The 11,859-nt window shown below is 38.4% G+C and overlaps 1 protein-coding gene across 1 annotated transcript in view; it reads left to right on the forward strand.

Annotated features, from left to right (window-relative positions):
- The first annotated feature begins 322 nt into the window (after positions 1 to 322).
- Positions 323 to 11,859, forward strand: part of TNFRSF9 (TNF receptor superfamily member 9) — a 23,424-nt gene continuing 11,887 nt past the window's right edge. The window contains exons 1-7 of the mRNA XM_024125455.2: positions 323 to 403; positions 1,140 to 1,320; positions 2,277 to 2,384; positions 2,995 to 3,132; positions 3,557 to 3,623; positions 4,941 to 5,071; positions 5,583 to 5,717. Coding sequence (XP_023981223.1) covers positions 1,206 to 1,320; positions 2,277 to 2,384; positions 2,995 to 3,132; positions 3,557 to 3,623; positions 4,941 to 5,071; positions 5,583 to 5,717 — 694 coding nt within the window. The 5' untranslated portion in view covers positions 323 to 403; positions 1,140 to 1,205. The remainder of the gene's footprint in view (positions 404 to 1,139; positions 1,321 to 2,276; positions 2,385 to 2,994; positions 3,133 to 3,556; positions 3,624 to 4,940; positions 5,072 to 5,582; positions 5,718 to 11,859) is intronic.

Raw genomic sequence — 11,859 nt, forward strand, 5'->3', positions numbered from 1 at the left:
TAATTGACAGGAGTGCTGACGTTTCTTTAGAAGTGGGTTTCATCCTTCAAATCTCAAATATTTTAAGGATGCCTTAAAAGCTTTGACATGGAGAACTACTTTAAGTGGCAAAATCTGTTTGCCAAAGTCATCTGAAAAATGCCCTAACAGCAGAGGGCTGCTTTTAGTTTGAAGTGTGTTATTAAGTGGGGACAGAAGCTCTAGGGGACTTTGAGGTCAGCAAATACCAAGTGAGCTACCTCACAGAGCTGTCTCTGGGGATTTCCCACGAGGCCCCGCCCCCGGTTGAGTCACCAAACTCCCCTCTTTGAGTCTTTGACCTGCAGCCCTTGTCAGCTGCAGAACCTCACTGCTCTGAAGATCAAGGAGAAGGAAAGTTCTCCACCATCCCTGCGATCTCAAGGTTTGTCCATTTGGGGCAGATGGGGGGGAACCGAGGAGGGATGAGGATGAAGCTTTGTTCCCTTTGTACATTTCTAGACTTTTTCCCTTCTAATTTCTAATAACTTTTATTCCATAGCCCATTAAATAAGGATCAAGAACCTGGCCTATAGAGATTGTTGGACTCTTTAGTTTTATGACTAGATGAGCTCCAAATGTCAAAATGAGCAGATACATGTCTATTAAGAGAATGTGATAATGAGTTGAACAAGGAGGTGTTTCAACATTTTAGCAACTAGGTGTTGAAATTCCACATGCTGTTTGGACAAAGGGAGAATAGTAATAATGAGATGTCTTCTCACTGAGCTGAACTGTTGGATGCCCCTGACAGATTCTCTCTTTAAGGACTATATTTCAGGGGCAGCAAGCCACAGGCATTGTTGAAATCTAGATGCTAATGCTAAATATCTATGAAAGTCCCCAAAAGTTCTTGCTGTTGTTATTTCTGCATTTTGGCAAAACATGTTGGAAAGTACACTCTTAGACTTTGGCAAATCTACAGAAAGCTATGTTTGAGTCAAGCTTCTCTTATCCTAGAAGTTTCTATGAATTTGCTACCTTTTCCATGGTATTCCATCATTAATTTTTCCTGCAAACCCTGAGTTATGATCGTGTAGAATTGTACAGGTGATAGCTGAACTGTAGGTAATTCTGAAAGGAGAAACCACCTCATCCTAGGAAACTTTCACCTTTTGCAGAGTGGTACTTGTGAAACCAGCTACTTTGATTAAAATTCTTTTGGAATCTGCTTGGCTAATACGTCTATGCAAGATTTCATCATGGGAAATTGCTATTACAACATAGTGGCTACTGTGCTGTTGGTCATGAATTTCGAGAGGACAAGATCATTGCAGGATTTCTGTAGTAACTGTTCAGCGGGTAAGGACCAAATTAACATGTGTGCTTGATCTGTTCTGCTGAAAACATGGTTCAGTTAGTCTGGTAGTCAGGGCTTATGAGCTCTGTTTTAATGATCTTTTTTTAAAAATTGAACTATAGCTGATCTACAATATTGTGTTAGTTTCAGGCATACCTCAAAGTGATATATATATATATATGTATATTACAAGATATTGAATATAGTCCCCTGTGCTGTACAGTAGGTCCTTGTTGTTTATCTATTTTATATACAGTGGTGTGTATCTGTTAATCCCAAACTCCTAATTTATCCCTCTCCTACAATAATGATCTTTTATTCATTCATTTACAAATATTTCTTGAATGCTACATCTTAGCTGTGTGAATGCAGGCTTGTCACTTAAACTCTTGTGCCCCAGCTTCATCACCTGGGGATGATATGAGAACCTATCTCATAGGATTGATTACTGGGAGGATCCTATGATGGGCTTAGATCAGTGCACGGCACAGGGAAAGACCTCAACAAAGGATAGTTTTGTGTGTGAGGACAGTGCTCAGACAGGGGGGTGCAGCAGGGAATAAGCAAGTGGCAGGAGGCTTAACAGAGTGGGAAAAGGCAGACACCTTTAAATTGTAGTGTGCCAATAAAGGACATTGATCTCCTGAATCCAGTCACTGATGGCCCGGATCAATCAAGAGAAGTCATTCTGTTTTATTCAATAGGTAAAGGAAACGATTTTCTTTCCATTGATTTTTTTGTTGCAATATCTATACTTTGTTATTTTTAATTCTGTGATTATGCTTAGGGCAATCTTGCAAATGGATAATTTAAAACAGTCAATCAACAAATAAAGTCTATCACTGTGGTACCTAGAAAACGAATCTTTGTTTCATAGTCTGGTTTTCTTGTGAACCTCATAATGCTTTGGGTGATGGTCCATTGTCAAACATGTACAGCTCTTATCTACCCTTTTTAGGTACTTTCTGTGGGAAAAACAAGCATGAACTTTGCACTCCTTGTCCTTCAAATAGTTTCTCCAGCATGAGTGGACAAAAGACCTGTGATGTATGCAGGAAGTGTGAAGGTATGATTTAAAAGATATATTCTTCATCCAGATATGTGTTGGGAAGACAAGCTTTTTTTTTTTTTTTTTTGTGGTATGCGGGCCTCCCTCTGCTGTGGCCTCTCCCGTTGCGGAGCACAGGCTCCGGACGCGCAGGCCCAGCGGCCATGGCTCACGGGCCCAGCCGCTCCGCGGCATGTGGGATCCTCCCAGACCGGGGCGCGAACCCGGTTCCCCTGCATCGGCAGGCGGACGCGCAACCACTGCGCCACCAGGGAAGCCCAAGACAAGCTTTTATTCCCGAGTGTACTGATCTCTTTTGAAAATCTGAAGTGTCAAATAGGCTGGTTCCTCTGTTAATAGGCAGGTCCAGTAAAATAATTTACTGTAATAGCAACTATTGGTGGATTGAGCTTTTATAATATTAGAAGAAATATTCATTAGACAAAGAGAGAATTTTTTAATTAGCAAAATGTAAAAAAGTCTTCTATAGATATTTAAAAGTAAACTTTATACTCTGAGATCAATAAGACCATTCTCAGTAGAACAAGCATGGTTTTTATCGCAGAACATAAATTTGTCTTCCTGGATTTGGAGATCAAGGGTATTGTAACACTGGGGGACTTTGTAGGTGTTTTCAGGACCAAGAAAGCATGTTCCTCCACCAGCAATGCAGAGTGTGAGTGTGTGTCGGGATTCTACTGCCTGGGGGAAGGATGTACCATGTGTGAAGAGGACTGTAAACAAGGTCAAGAATTAACAAAAGAGGGTAGGTTTCCTCTTCTATCTAGTGCTAATTTGTTGTCTAGTCATATGTTGTTAACTTAGTTCTTGGTCCTTTGATTAGAAAATAAAATGTAGATTTGTAGAACCTTTAAGTAATAGTAATGAACTGCTAAGTATCTGATATTTACAAAATTATTTCTCAATCAATGGAAATTATTTGAAATCACATTTGTTTTTCACCAGAACCATGCCTTTTCATGCATCCTATACATGCATATACAATATTCTATGTACAATTAGAATAAAACCTTTAGTCATATTAAGGTTTCATTTCAAGAAAAATTGTTGAACCATCTATGTAGATTGTATTAAGTTAATGACTTTATTATGGGATCATGTTCATCACAGAGAAAGTTAAAAATGATTAAAATGCTTCCTTTTTATTATTCCTTTAATTTTTACGAAAGGTTGTAAAGACTGTTCCTTTGGGACATTTAATGATCGGGACCATGGTGACTGTAAACCTTGGACAGAGTATGTATCATTTCTTTCTGCTTACAAAATAAAGTATCTGGGTTAACTTTTCTAAAGACAAGGAATGTGATCACTGATGCTTTTTTAAACCTATCAAATGTAGACATAGAATAACATGCAGATAGGTGGTATGGGAACCATATGGGGTAATTGTGACTAGATTGCCAAAGTGGGCATTTTCTCCAGAAGTAATGCCCAGAACAACGAGGTCAGATTTGCCAGTGGAACTTAGTTACTGTCTGCCCTAGGTGTTCTTCTGTGTCCTTCCAATCTCTTTGCTGCCTCTGACCTTCCCCCATTGATCAGCCCACCTTCAAGTGTTCAGTGCCAGCATTGATAACGATATAGAAGAGGGTAAAGTATGTTTCCTTCCCTCAAAAGCTTTAACATAGTCTTGGGCAAACAAGACTATCATAGGTAGTAAAATAGCCAACAGTGTATTTTGTACACCTTTGTTCTTTTTGCATTTGATCTTCTTACTAGAAAATCATTTTTATCATTATTTTACATTTACATTCTTATTGTGTGTTACAAAAGTATTGGTTCATAACAGATTAGAAAGTTTTTTTGGTTTCTGTTTGTTTGTTTGTCTCTTGACACAAATAGTTCAGAGCAGGGAAGTGAGTCTGCATGGATGGTGGGATCGAACTGGGCTTTGGAGAATAGGTGGGTTTGTTTTAGGTAAAAAGAGGCAGGGGAAAGACACAGGACAGTGATGATGGATGGCTACCATTTAGAGGGAGTAAGTCAGGCACATAGTGTCGTTTACTCTTCACATCAGCCCTGGGACACGTATATCTTATTTTTCAGATGAGAAAACTGAGGCTTAGAGAGATTTCCCAACTTGCCCAAGGTCATTCTACAAAGGGACCGACCCAGGGCTCAAACCCTGGTCAGTCTGATGCCAACACATCATAGGGTTAGGAGCTCCTAACCCTAGGCTAACTTGTCTGTCCTTCCTGTGTGCCAGAGATGGTCAAATATGCTTAAGAAGGTGGGGATGAGAGACTAAATAGGCAACAGCCTGAAGTAAGCTGTCGCGGGACAGGACTCCCCAGCCTGGGAAGAAAGAAGCATCCAATTAGGTAGATAGAGTGAGCTGAATTGTGGAGAGCCATGAAAGCCAAGTGAACATTGGAAGAAGCCCAGATGGTCAAGTAGAAGTTTTTCAAAATATCTTTGCTTTGCCTATGAACCCAGATCCACACATCTTTTTCACCAGAACTGCTTTACTGGGTAGAAAGTGTCAGTCTTTTTTAATTAGAATGATCCGTACCTGAATTAATTATTTGAACTCTTTTCATTGGACCGTCTAAGCTGTTCTTTGGATGGGAAGTCTGTCCTTGTGAATGGGACGAAGGAAAGCGATGTGGTATGTGGACCAGCGTCAGCTGACTTCTCTCCAGGTGCATCCTCCACCGTCATGCCTGCCCCTGGGGGAGAGCCAGGTAGCTGGTTTGTTGCTGTTAAATCAAATGAATGTATGTGGCCATTCGGATTGGTGTCTAAGTCACCCCAAGATCCTGATGCTTTGCATCTCTGCCTCTAGCAGGCACCTCGACATGCCTTCCTTCTCTTACCCTGGCTTCAAGGGACCCATCCATTTCCTCGGGTGTTTCTTATTCACTCTGAATTCCACATTAGTAAGCAGAGCAAGGTGAGACGGCATCCAAACAGACACTACACCTTCGATAATGCCAAGTAATGGCGATTATAGAGTTCCATGTTTCCTATAGGCTAGAAAGACCAAACCACTTAATTTTTGTGGCCTTCTAGGAAAATGACTAAGGTTGTAAAAAAACGTTTTCTTAACAAGCAGGCAAGTTTACTAAGATAGCTGGTGGGAGATGCCCAAGGCACGACTTCTCATGCTTAAGGGTTTACAGATGCAATATAAATATCAGCATATTTGCAAACTTTTATTTTTGCCTGAATTTCTCCCTTTGTTCTGTTTTAAAGGTCACACTACCCGGATCATTATCTTCTTTCTTGCACTGACGTCGACTGCAGTGCTGTTCTTGGCGTCCTTCGTGGTGCTCCGTTTCTCTGTGGTTAAACAGGGCAGAAAGAAGCTCCTGTATATATTCAAACAACGTAAGGGGAACATAAAAGTGTTAGATATGAGCCTTTTAAAAAAAAAAAAACACTATTTATTTATTTATTTTTGGCTGCATTGGGTCTTCGTTGCTGCGCGCGGGCTTTCTCTAGTTGCGGTGAGCGGGGGCTACTCTTCATTGCGGTGCACGGGCTTCTCACTGCGGTGGCTTCTCTTGCTGCGGAGCAGGGGCTCTAGGCTTGAGGGCTTCGGTAGTTGTGGCACATGGGCTCAGTAGCTGTGGCTCGCGGGCTTAGTTGCTCCGCGGCATGTGGGATCTTCCCGGACCAGGGCTCGAACCCGTGTCCCCTGCATTGGCAGGAGCATTCTTAGCCACTGTGCCACCAGGGAAATTTGTTATGAGCTTTTTGAGGCTAGGCTTTTTACAGTAGAAAGAGAAAGATGATTTGTTTTAAGTTACAGAAGCTAGGTTAGTATAGCACCGTGATTATCAAGTGGGACAATTTGGCCCCCACGGGGACATTTGGCAATGCCTGGAGACAGTTTTGGTGGTCACAGTCTAAGCGGTGGGGTAGGGAGTGCTTTGCTCCTGGCATCTAGTGAGTGGAGTTCAGGGATGCTGTTAAGTATCCTACAATGCACAGGACAGCCCCACAACAAAGAGTTAGCCGTCCCCAGATGTCAACGGTGCTGACGCGGAGAAAGCCTGGTGATGGCAGAACATAATCCAAGGGTTCCAGAAAAATGACCACTTTAAGTATGCTGCAGCCTTGGACAACTGTGTGTGTGTGTGTGTGTGTGTGGCCACTCAGTTGTGGATACAGGCCACTGACAAAGAGGAATCAAAAATAACGTTGCCCTATCTAGCACTACTCCTCTGGCTGATGAATGGCCTTACCCTGAACTAGACCCACAACTAGAAGAAGGCCTAGAGAACAAGGAGGGAGCTTAAAGTGGGTTTAATGAGATGAATTATTAGGACACTGATCTGGATTAAATGAGAAATTTCAATAATGGATTCCATTCATTAAACCAGATACTATATCTATAAGAAACTGGGAAAGTGCCTGGCACAGGGTCAATACTCACTAAACGAACGCTATTAACATTTATTCCAAAAGGCTTAAAGATGGGGGCAATCTGCGTTTTTGTCTTTGTAGAGAACAGAACCATAGATAGCAGGCTAGACTTACTAAGAGGGATTCAGGTATAGGAGGAGCGCTCTGAGAGCTCTGTGATGCAGCCCAAGCCACCATAATAAGACTGGAGAGTGTCAGTTTGTGGGTTGTTAAAAATATAGGAGGGGAAGTATTAGTAGTCTTATCTAAAGATGCAGTACACTAATTTGTATAAAGTTTCTTTCTGAAAACAATATAAAACCTTTTGAACATTTTGAAATATACAGGAAAATGCATAGGCATAAAGTTTAACAAATTGTAAGATGAACACCTGTGTAACTCTACCCAGGTCAAGAAACAGAACATACTCTGCTCCCCGGAAGCGCTTCTTGTGTTCCTTCCAGATGAAGACCTTCCTTCCACTAGTGCTAACCACAACTAGATTCTTACGGTGTTCACTTCCTTGCTCTTATTTATAGTTTAGTTACCTAAGAACAGGGTTTAATTCGGCTGCTTGTGAAGTTCAGACAAGTGGAATCACACTGTATCTGTTCTACATTTTCCTTCCCCTTTTCACTCAACTTTGTATCTTTATGATTCATCCACGTGTGGCATTTATCTTTAGTTGATTTCCAGTGTTGAATACTCTTGTCTTGAATGACTGTATCGTAGTTTGTTTATCCGTCTTAATATACCTGGACACTTGGGTTGTTTCTAATTTGGGGCTCTTACAGACAGTGATATTTGAATATTTTTGTCTACGTATCTCAGTACACATAAGCACATGTTTCTGTTTTTGTGTTTCTGTTTTTGTTTTGTTTTTAACCTGGGAATAAAATTGCTGGGACATGAGGAATGTGTATATTGGTCCTTAGTACTAGATTTACCAAACTGTTTTCCAGAATAATAGACCTCATTTACACTTTCACAGCAGCATATGAGAGTTCTTTTTGCTCCAGTCCTTGCTACTACCTAGAATCATCAGACTTCTTAATTTTTATCTGTCTGGTGGGTATATAGTAGTATCTCATGGTTTTAATTTGCATTTCTCTGATTACTAGTGAGATTGGACATCTTTTCATGTTGTATTGGTCATTTGGATTTCCTCTCTTGCAAAGTGCCTGATCTTTTGAGCCTTTTCCCACTGGGTTGTTTGTCCTTTTCTTATTAATCTATAGGAATTTTTTAGTCTACTGTTCATGTGCTGCAAATATATTTTCCGACCCTGTGGTTTGTTCTTTGACTCTCTTTTTGAGGTCTAAACCTCTGATTTAAGCTCTAAGTTCTCACTGAAACCTCTGTTTTAAACAACTATCCCTCCCAGCTTTACCCCAGTCTACAATAAAGGTCTTTATAAAATGATTTTCAAAAGTATTTATGAGTAATTAGTGAGTTTCAATGGAACAGTAATCCATTTAAAAAATTTTTAGGTTATTTTTAAAAACTTTCTATTTTGAAATAGGGATTCACAGGAAGTTGTAAAAATGGTACAGAAAAGTCTTATGTGCCACTCATGGGGTTACATCATACGTAACTACAGTACAATATCAAAACCAGGCAACTGACGTTGGCACATTGCGTGTGTTTAGTTTAGTGTATGTCATTTTATCACATGTGTAGATTGGTGTAGCCACTAGCACAATCAAAATACAGAACTATTCCGTCACCACAAAGATCTCCTCCTGCTAATCCCTTATACTCCAAACACTCCCCTTCCCCCACTATCCCTAACCCCTCACTCATAACTACAGATCTGTTTTCCATCTCTGTAATTTTGTCATTTCAAGAATGTTATATAAATGGTATCATACGATATATAAATGGATCATAAATAAGAGACCTTTTAAGACTGGCTTTTTCCCCTCAGCAAATGCCATTGAGATCCATCTGAGTTGTGTTTCAATAGTTGACTCTTTTTTATTGCTGACTAGTGTTGTAAGGTGAGCTTGTACCACAGTGTGTTTTACCATTCACCTATCAAGAGACATTTTGGTTGTTTCCAGTTTATGACTGTTACATTAGAGCTGCTATGAATAATCAAGTACAGATCTGTGTGGACCTAAGTTTCCATATCTTTAAGGTAAATGCCCAGGAGTGCAATTACTGGGTCATATGGTAAGTGTGTATTTAGTTTTTTAAGAAACTGCTAAACACTTTTCCAGAGGAGTTGTACCATTTAACATTCCACCAGCAATGTAGGAGAGTTTCTCCTCATCCTCACCAGCAGTTCGTATTGCAGCAATTTTTAATTTCAGCTGTTCTAATAGGTATGTACTGATATCTCACTGTGGTCTTAATTTGCTTTTCCCTAAGGGTTGAACATCTTTTCATGTACTTATTTTCCATCTGTATATCTTCTTCAGTGAAATGTTCCTTCATGTCTTTTACCCATTTTCTAATTGGACTGTTTGTTTTACTTTAGACATTTGAGAGTTTTTTTATATCTCCTCGATATGAGTCCTTTATCAGATGTGAGGTTTGTAAGTATTTTCTCCCAGTCTGTAGCTTGCCTTTTCATCCTCTTCACATGATCTTCTGCAGATAAAAAGTTTTTAATTTTAGTGAAGTCCAATTGGCCAATTTTTTTCATTTATGGGATTATGCCTAAGAACTCTTTACCAAGTCCTAGGTCCCAAAGATTTAGACTTTCTCCAATGTTATCTTACAAATGTTTTATATTTAAATCTATGTTTCATTTTTAGTTAAGTTTTGTATAAGGTATGAGAGTTTCAGGTCAATATTTTAAAATTATTTTTATTTTTATTTTTATTTTTATTTTTTTTGATGATGGGTGTCCAACAGCTTCAGCATCATTTATTGAGAAGATTATCCTTCCTCCATTGAATTGCTTTTGCACTTTTGTCAAAAATCAGTTGGCTGTACTTGTGTGGGGACTCTCTGGTTTCTCTCTTCTGTTCCACTGATATGTGTGCTTTTCCTTCTGCCAATACCACACAGTCTTGGTTACTGTAGCTGTAAAACAGTCTTGAAATTGGGTATAGGGTAGAATGAATCCTCCCATGTTATTCTTCTTTTTCAAAATTGTTTTGGCTATTACAGTTCGTTTGCATTTCTATATAAATTTTAGATAATCTTATCCCTATTTGCAGAAAGTCAGCTGGGATTCTGATAGCAATTGTGTTAAATCTGTATATCAATTCAGGGAGAATTGACATCTTTACTACGTTAACTATTCCAATCCATGAACACAGTATGTCTCTCCGTTTATGTATATTTTCTTTGATTTCTTTCATCAGCATTTTGTGGTTTTCAGCATACAAGTCCCGCACATGTCTTGTTAAATTTAGGCCTTAGTATTTAAATTTAACAATTGCAGATGATATTGTATCTTAAATTTTGGTTTCGACACATTCATTGCTATTATATAGAAATACAGTTGGTTTTTGTAGTTTGCTTTTGTGTCCTGTGATTTTGCTGAACTTGCTTACTAGTTCTAGGGTATTTTGTAGATTCCTTGGGATTTTTTTACATAGACCGTAGTGTCATCTGCAAAAAAAATAGCCTTTTTTTTTTTCATTTCCAAATTATATGCCTTTTATTTCTTTTCTTGCCTTATTATTCTGGCTAGAATGTCCAGTACTATGTTGAATAAGAGTGGCGAGAGGGAATATCTTTGCCTTGCTTCTAATCTTTGGGGAAAAGCATTCTTCAGTCTTTCACCAGTAGGTATGACGTGAGCTACAGATTTTTAGTAGATATTCTTTATCAAGTTGAGAAAGTGTTCTGAAGATTTTTTTTAAAATCATGAATGAGGGTTGAATTTTGTCAGGTGCTTTTTTCTGTATCAGTTGATTTGATTATGTGATTTTTATTCTTTAGCCTGTTGAGATGATGAATTATATAAATTGATTTTTGAATTTCAAGCTAGCCTTGCATCCCTGGACTAAACTCCACTTAGTCATGGTATATAATTATTTTTATATATGTCTGAATTCTCTTCACTAATATTTTGTTAAGAATTTTTGCAGCTATATTCATGAAGAATATTGATCTGTGGTTTTCTTTTCTAGTACTGTCTTTTTCTGATTTTGGTACCAGGGTAATATTGACTTCCTCAAATAAGTTGAGACACGTTCCCTCTTCTGTTTTCTGGAAGAGATTGTGTAGAGTTGGTGTTAATTCTTCTTTAAATAGTTTATAGAATTGTCTAGTGAAACTATCTGAACCTGGACCTTTCTTTTTGGAGCTCCTTAATTACAAATTCAATTGCCTTAATAATTATAGGGCATTCAAGTTATTTGATTCATATTGAGTGAATTGTGATAGTTTATGTTTTTTGAGGACTTGGTCCATTTCATCTAAGTTGTCAAATTTATCTGTTTAAGTTATTTTATACTATTTCCTTACTATTCTTTTGTTGTATGCAGGTCTGTAGTGATATCACCTACTCATATTGGAATGTGTGTCTTCTCTCTTTATTTTCTGAATCAGTCTTGATAGAGATTTGTCAATTTTATTGAACTTTTCAAAGAACAGCTCTTTGTTTCATTGATTTGCTCTATTATTTTTCTGTTTTCAATTTCACTAGTTTCTGCTTTTACCTTTATTATTTCCTTTCTTTTGCTTGCTTTGGATTTATTTTGTTCTTTTTCTATTTAGGTGGAAGCTTATGTTATTGGTTTGAGACTTTTCCTCTTTTTTTTAAAAAATAATATAATGACCATTTCCAAGGTTAGTGCTTTATTTTTATTTATTTTTGGGGGGGATTATCTTTTTTTTAAATTTAATTTTATTTATTATTTTATACAGCAGGTCCTTATTAGTCATCAATTTTATACACATTAGTGTATACATGTCAATCCCAATCTCCCAGTTCATCACACCAACTCTCCCCCCAGTCAGTTTACCCCCTTGGTGTCCATACGTTTGTGCTCTACATCTGTGTCTCAATTTCTGCCCTGCAAACTGGTTCATCTGTACCATTTTTCTAGGTTCCACATATATGCGTTAATATACGATATTTGTTTTTCTCTTTCTGACTTACTTCACTCTGTATGACAGTCTCTAGATCCATCCACGTCTCTACAAATGACCCAATTTC

The sequence above is a fragment of the Physeter macrocephalus genome, chromosome 3 (genome assembly GCF_002837175.3).
Source record: "Physeter macrocephalus isolate SW-GA chromosome 3, ASM283717v5, whole genome shotgun sequence".
Classification (NCBI taxonomy): Eukaryota; Metazoa; Chordata; class Mammalia; order Artiodactyla; family Physeteridae; genus Physeter; species Physeter macrocephalus.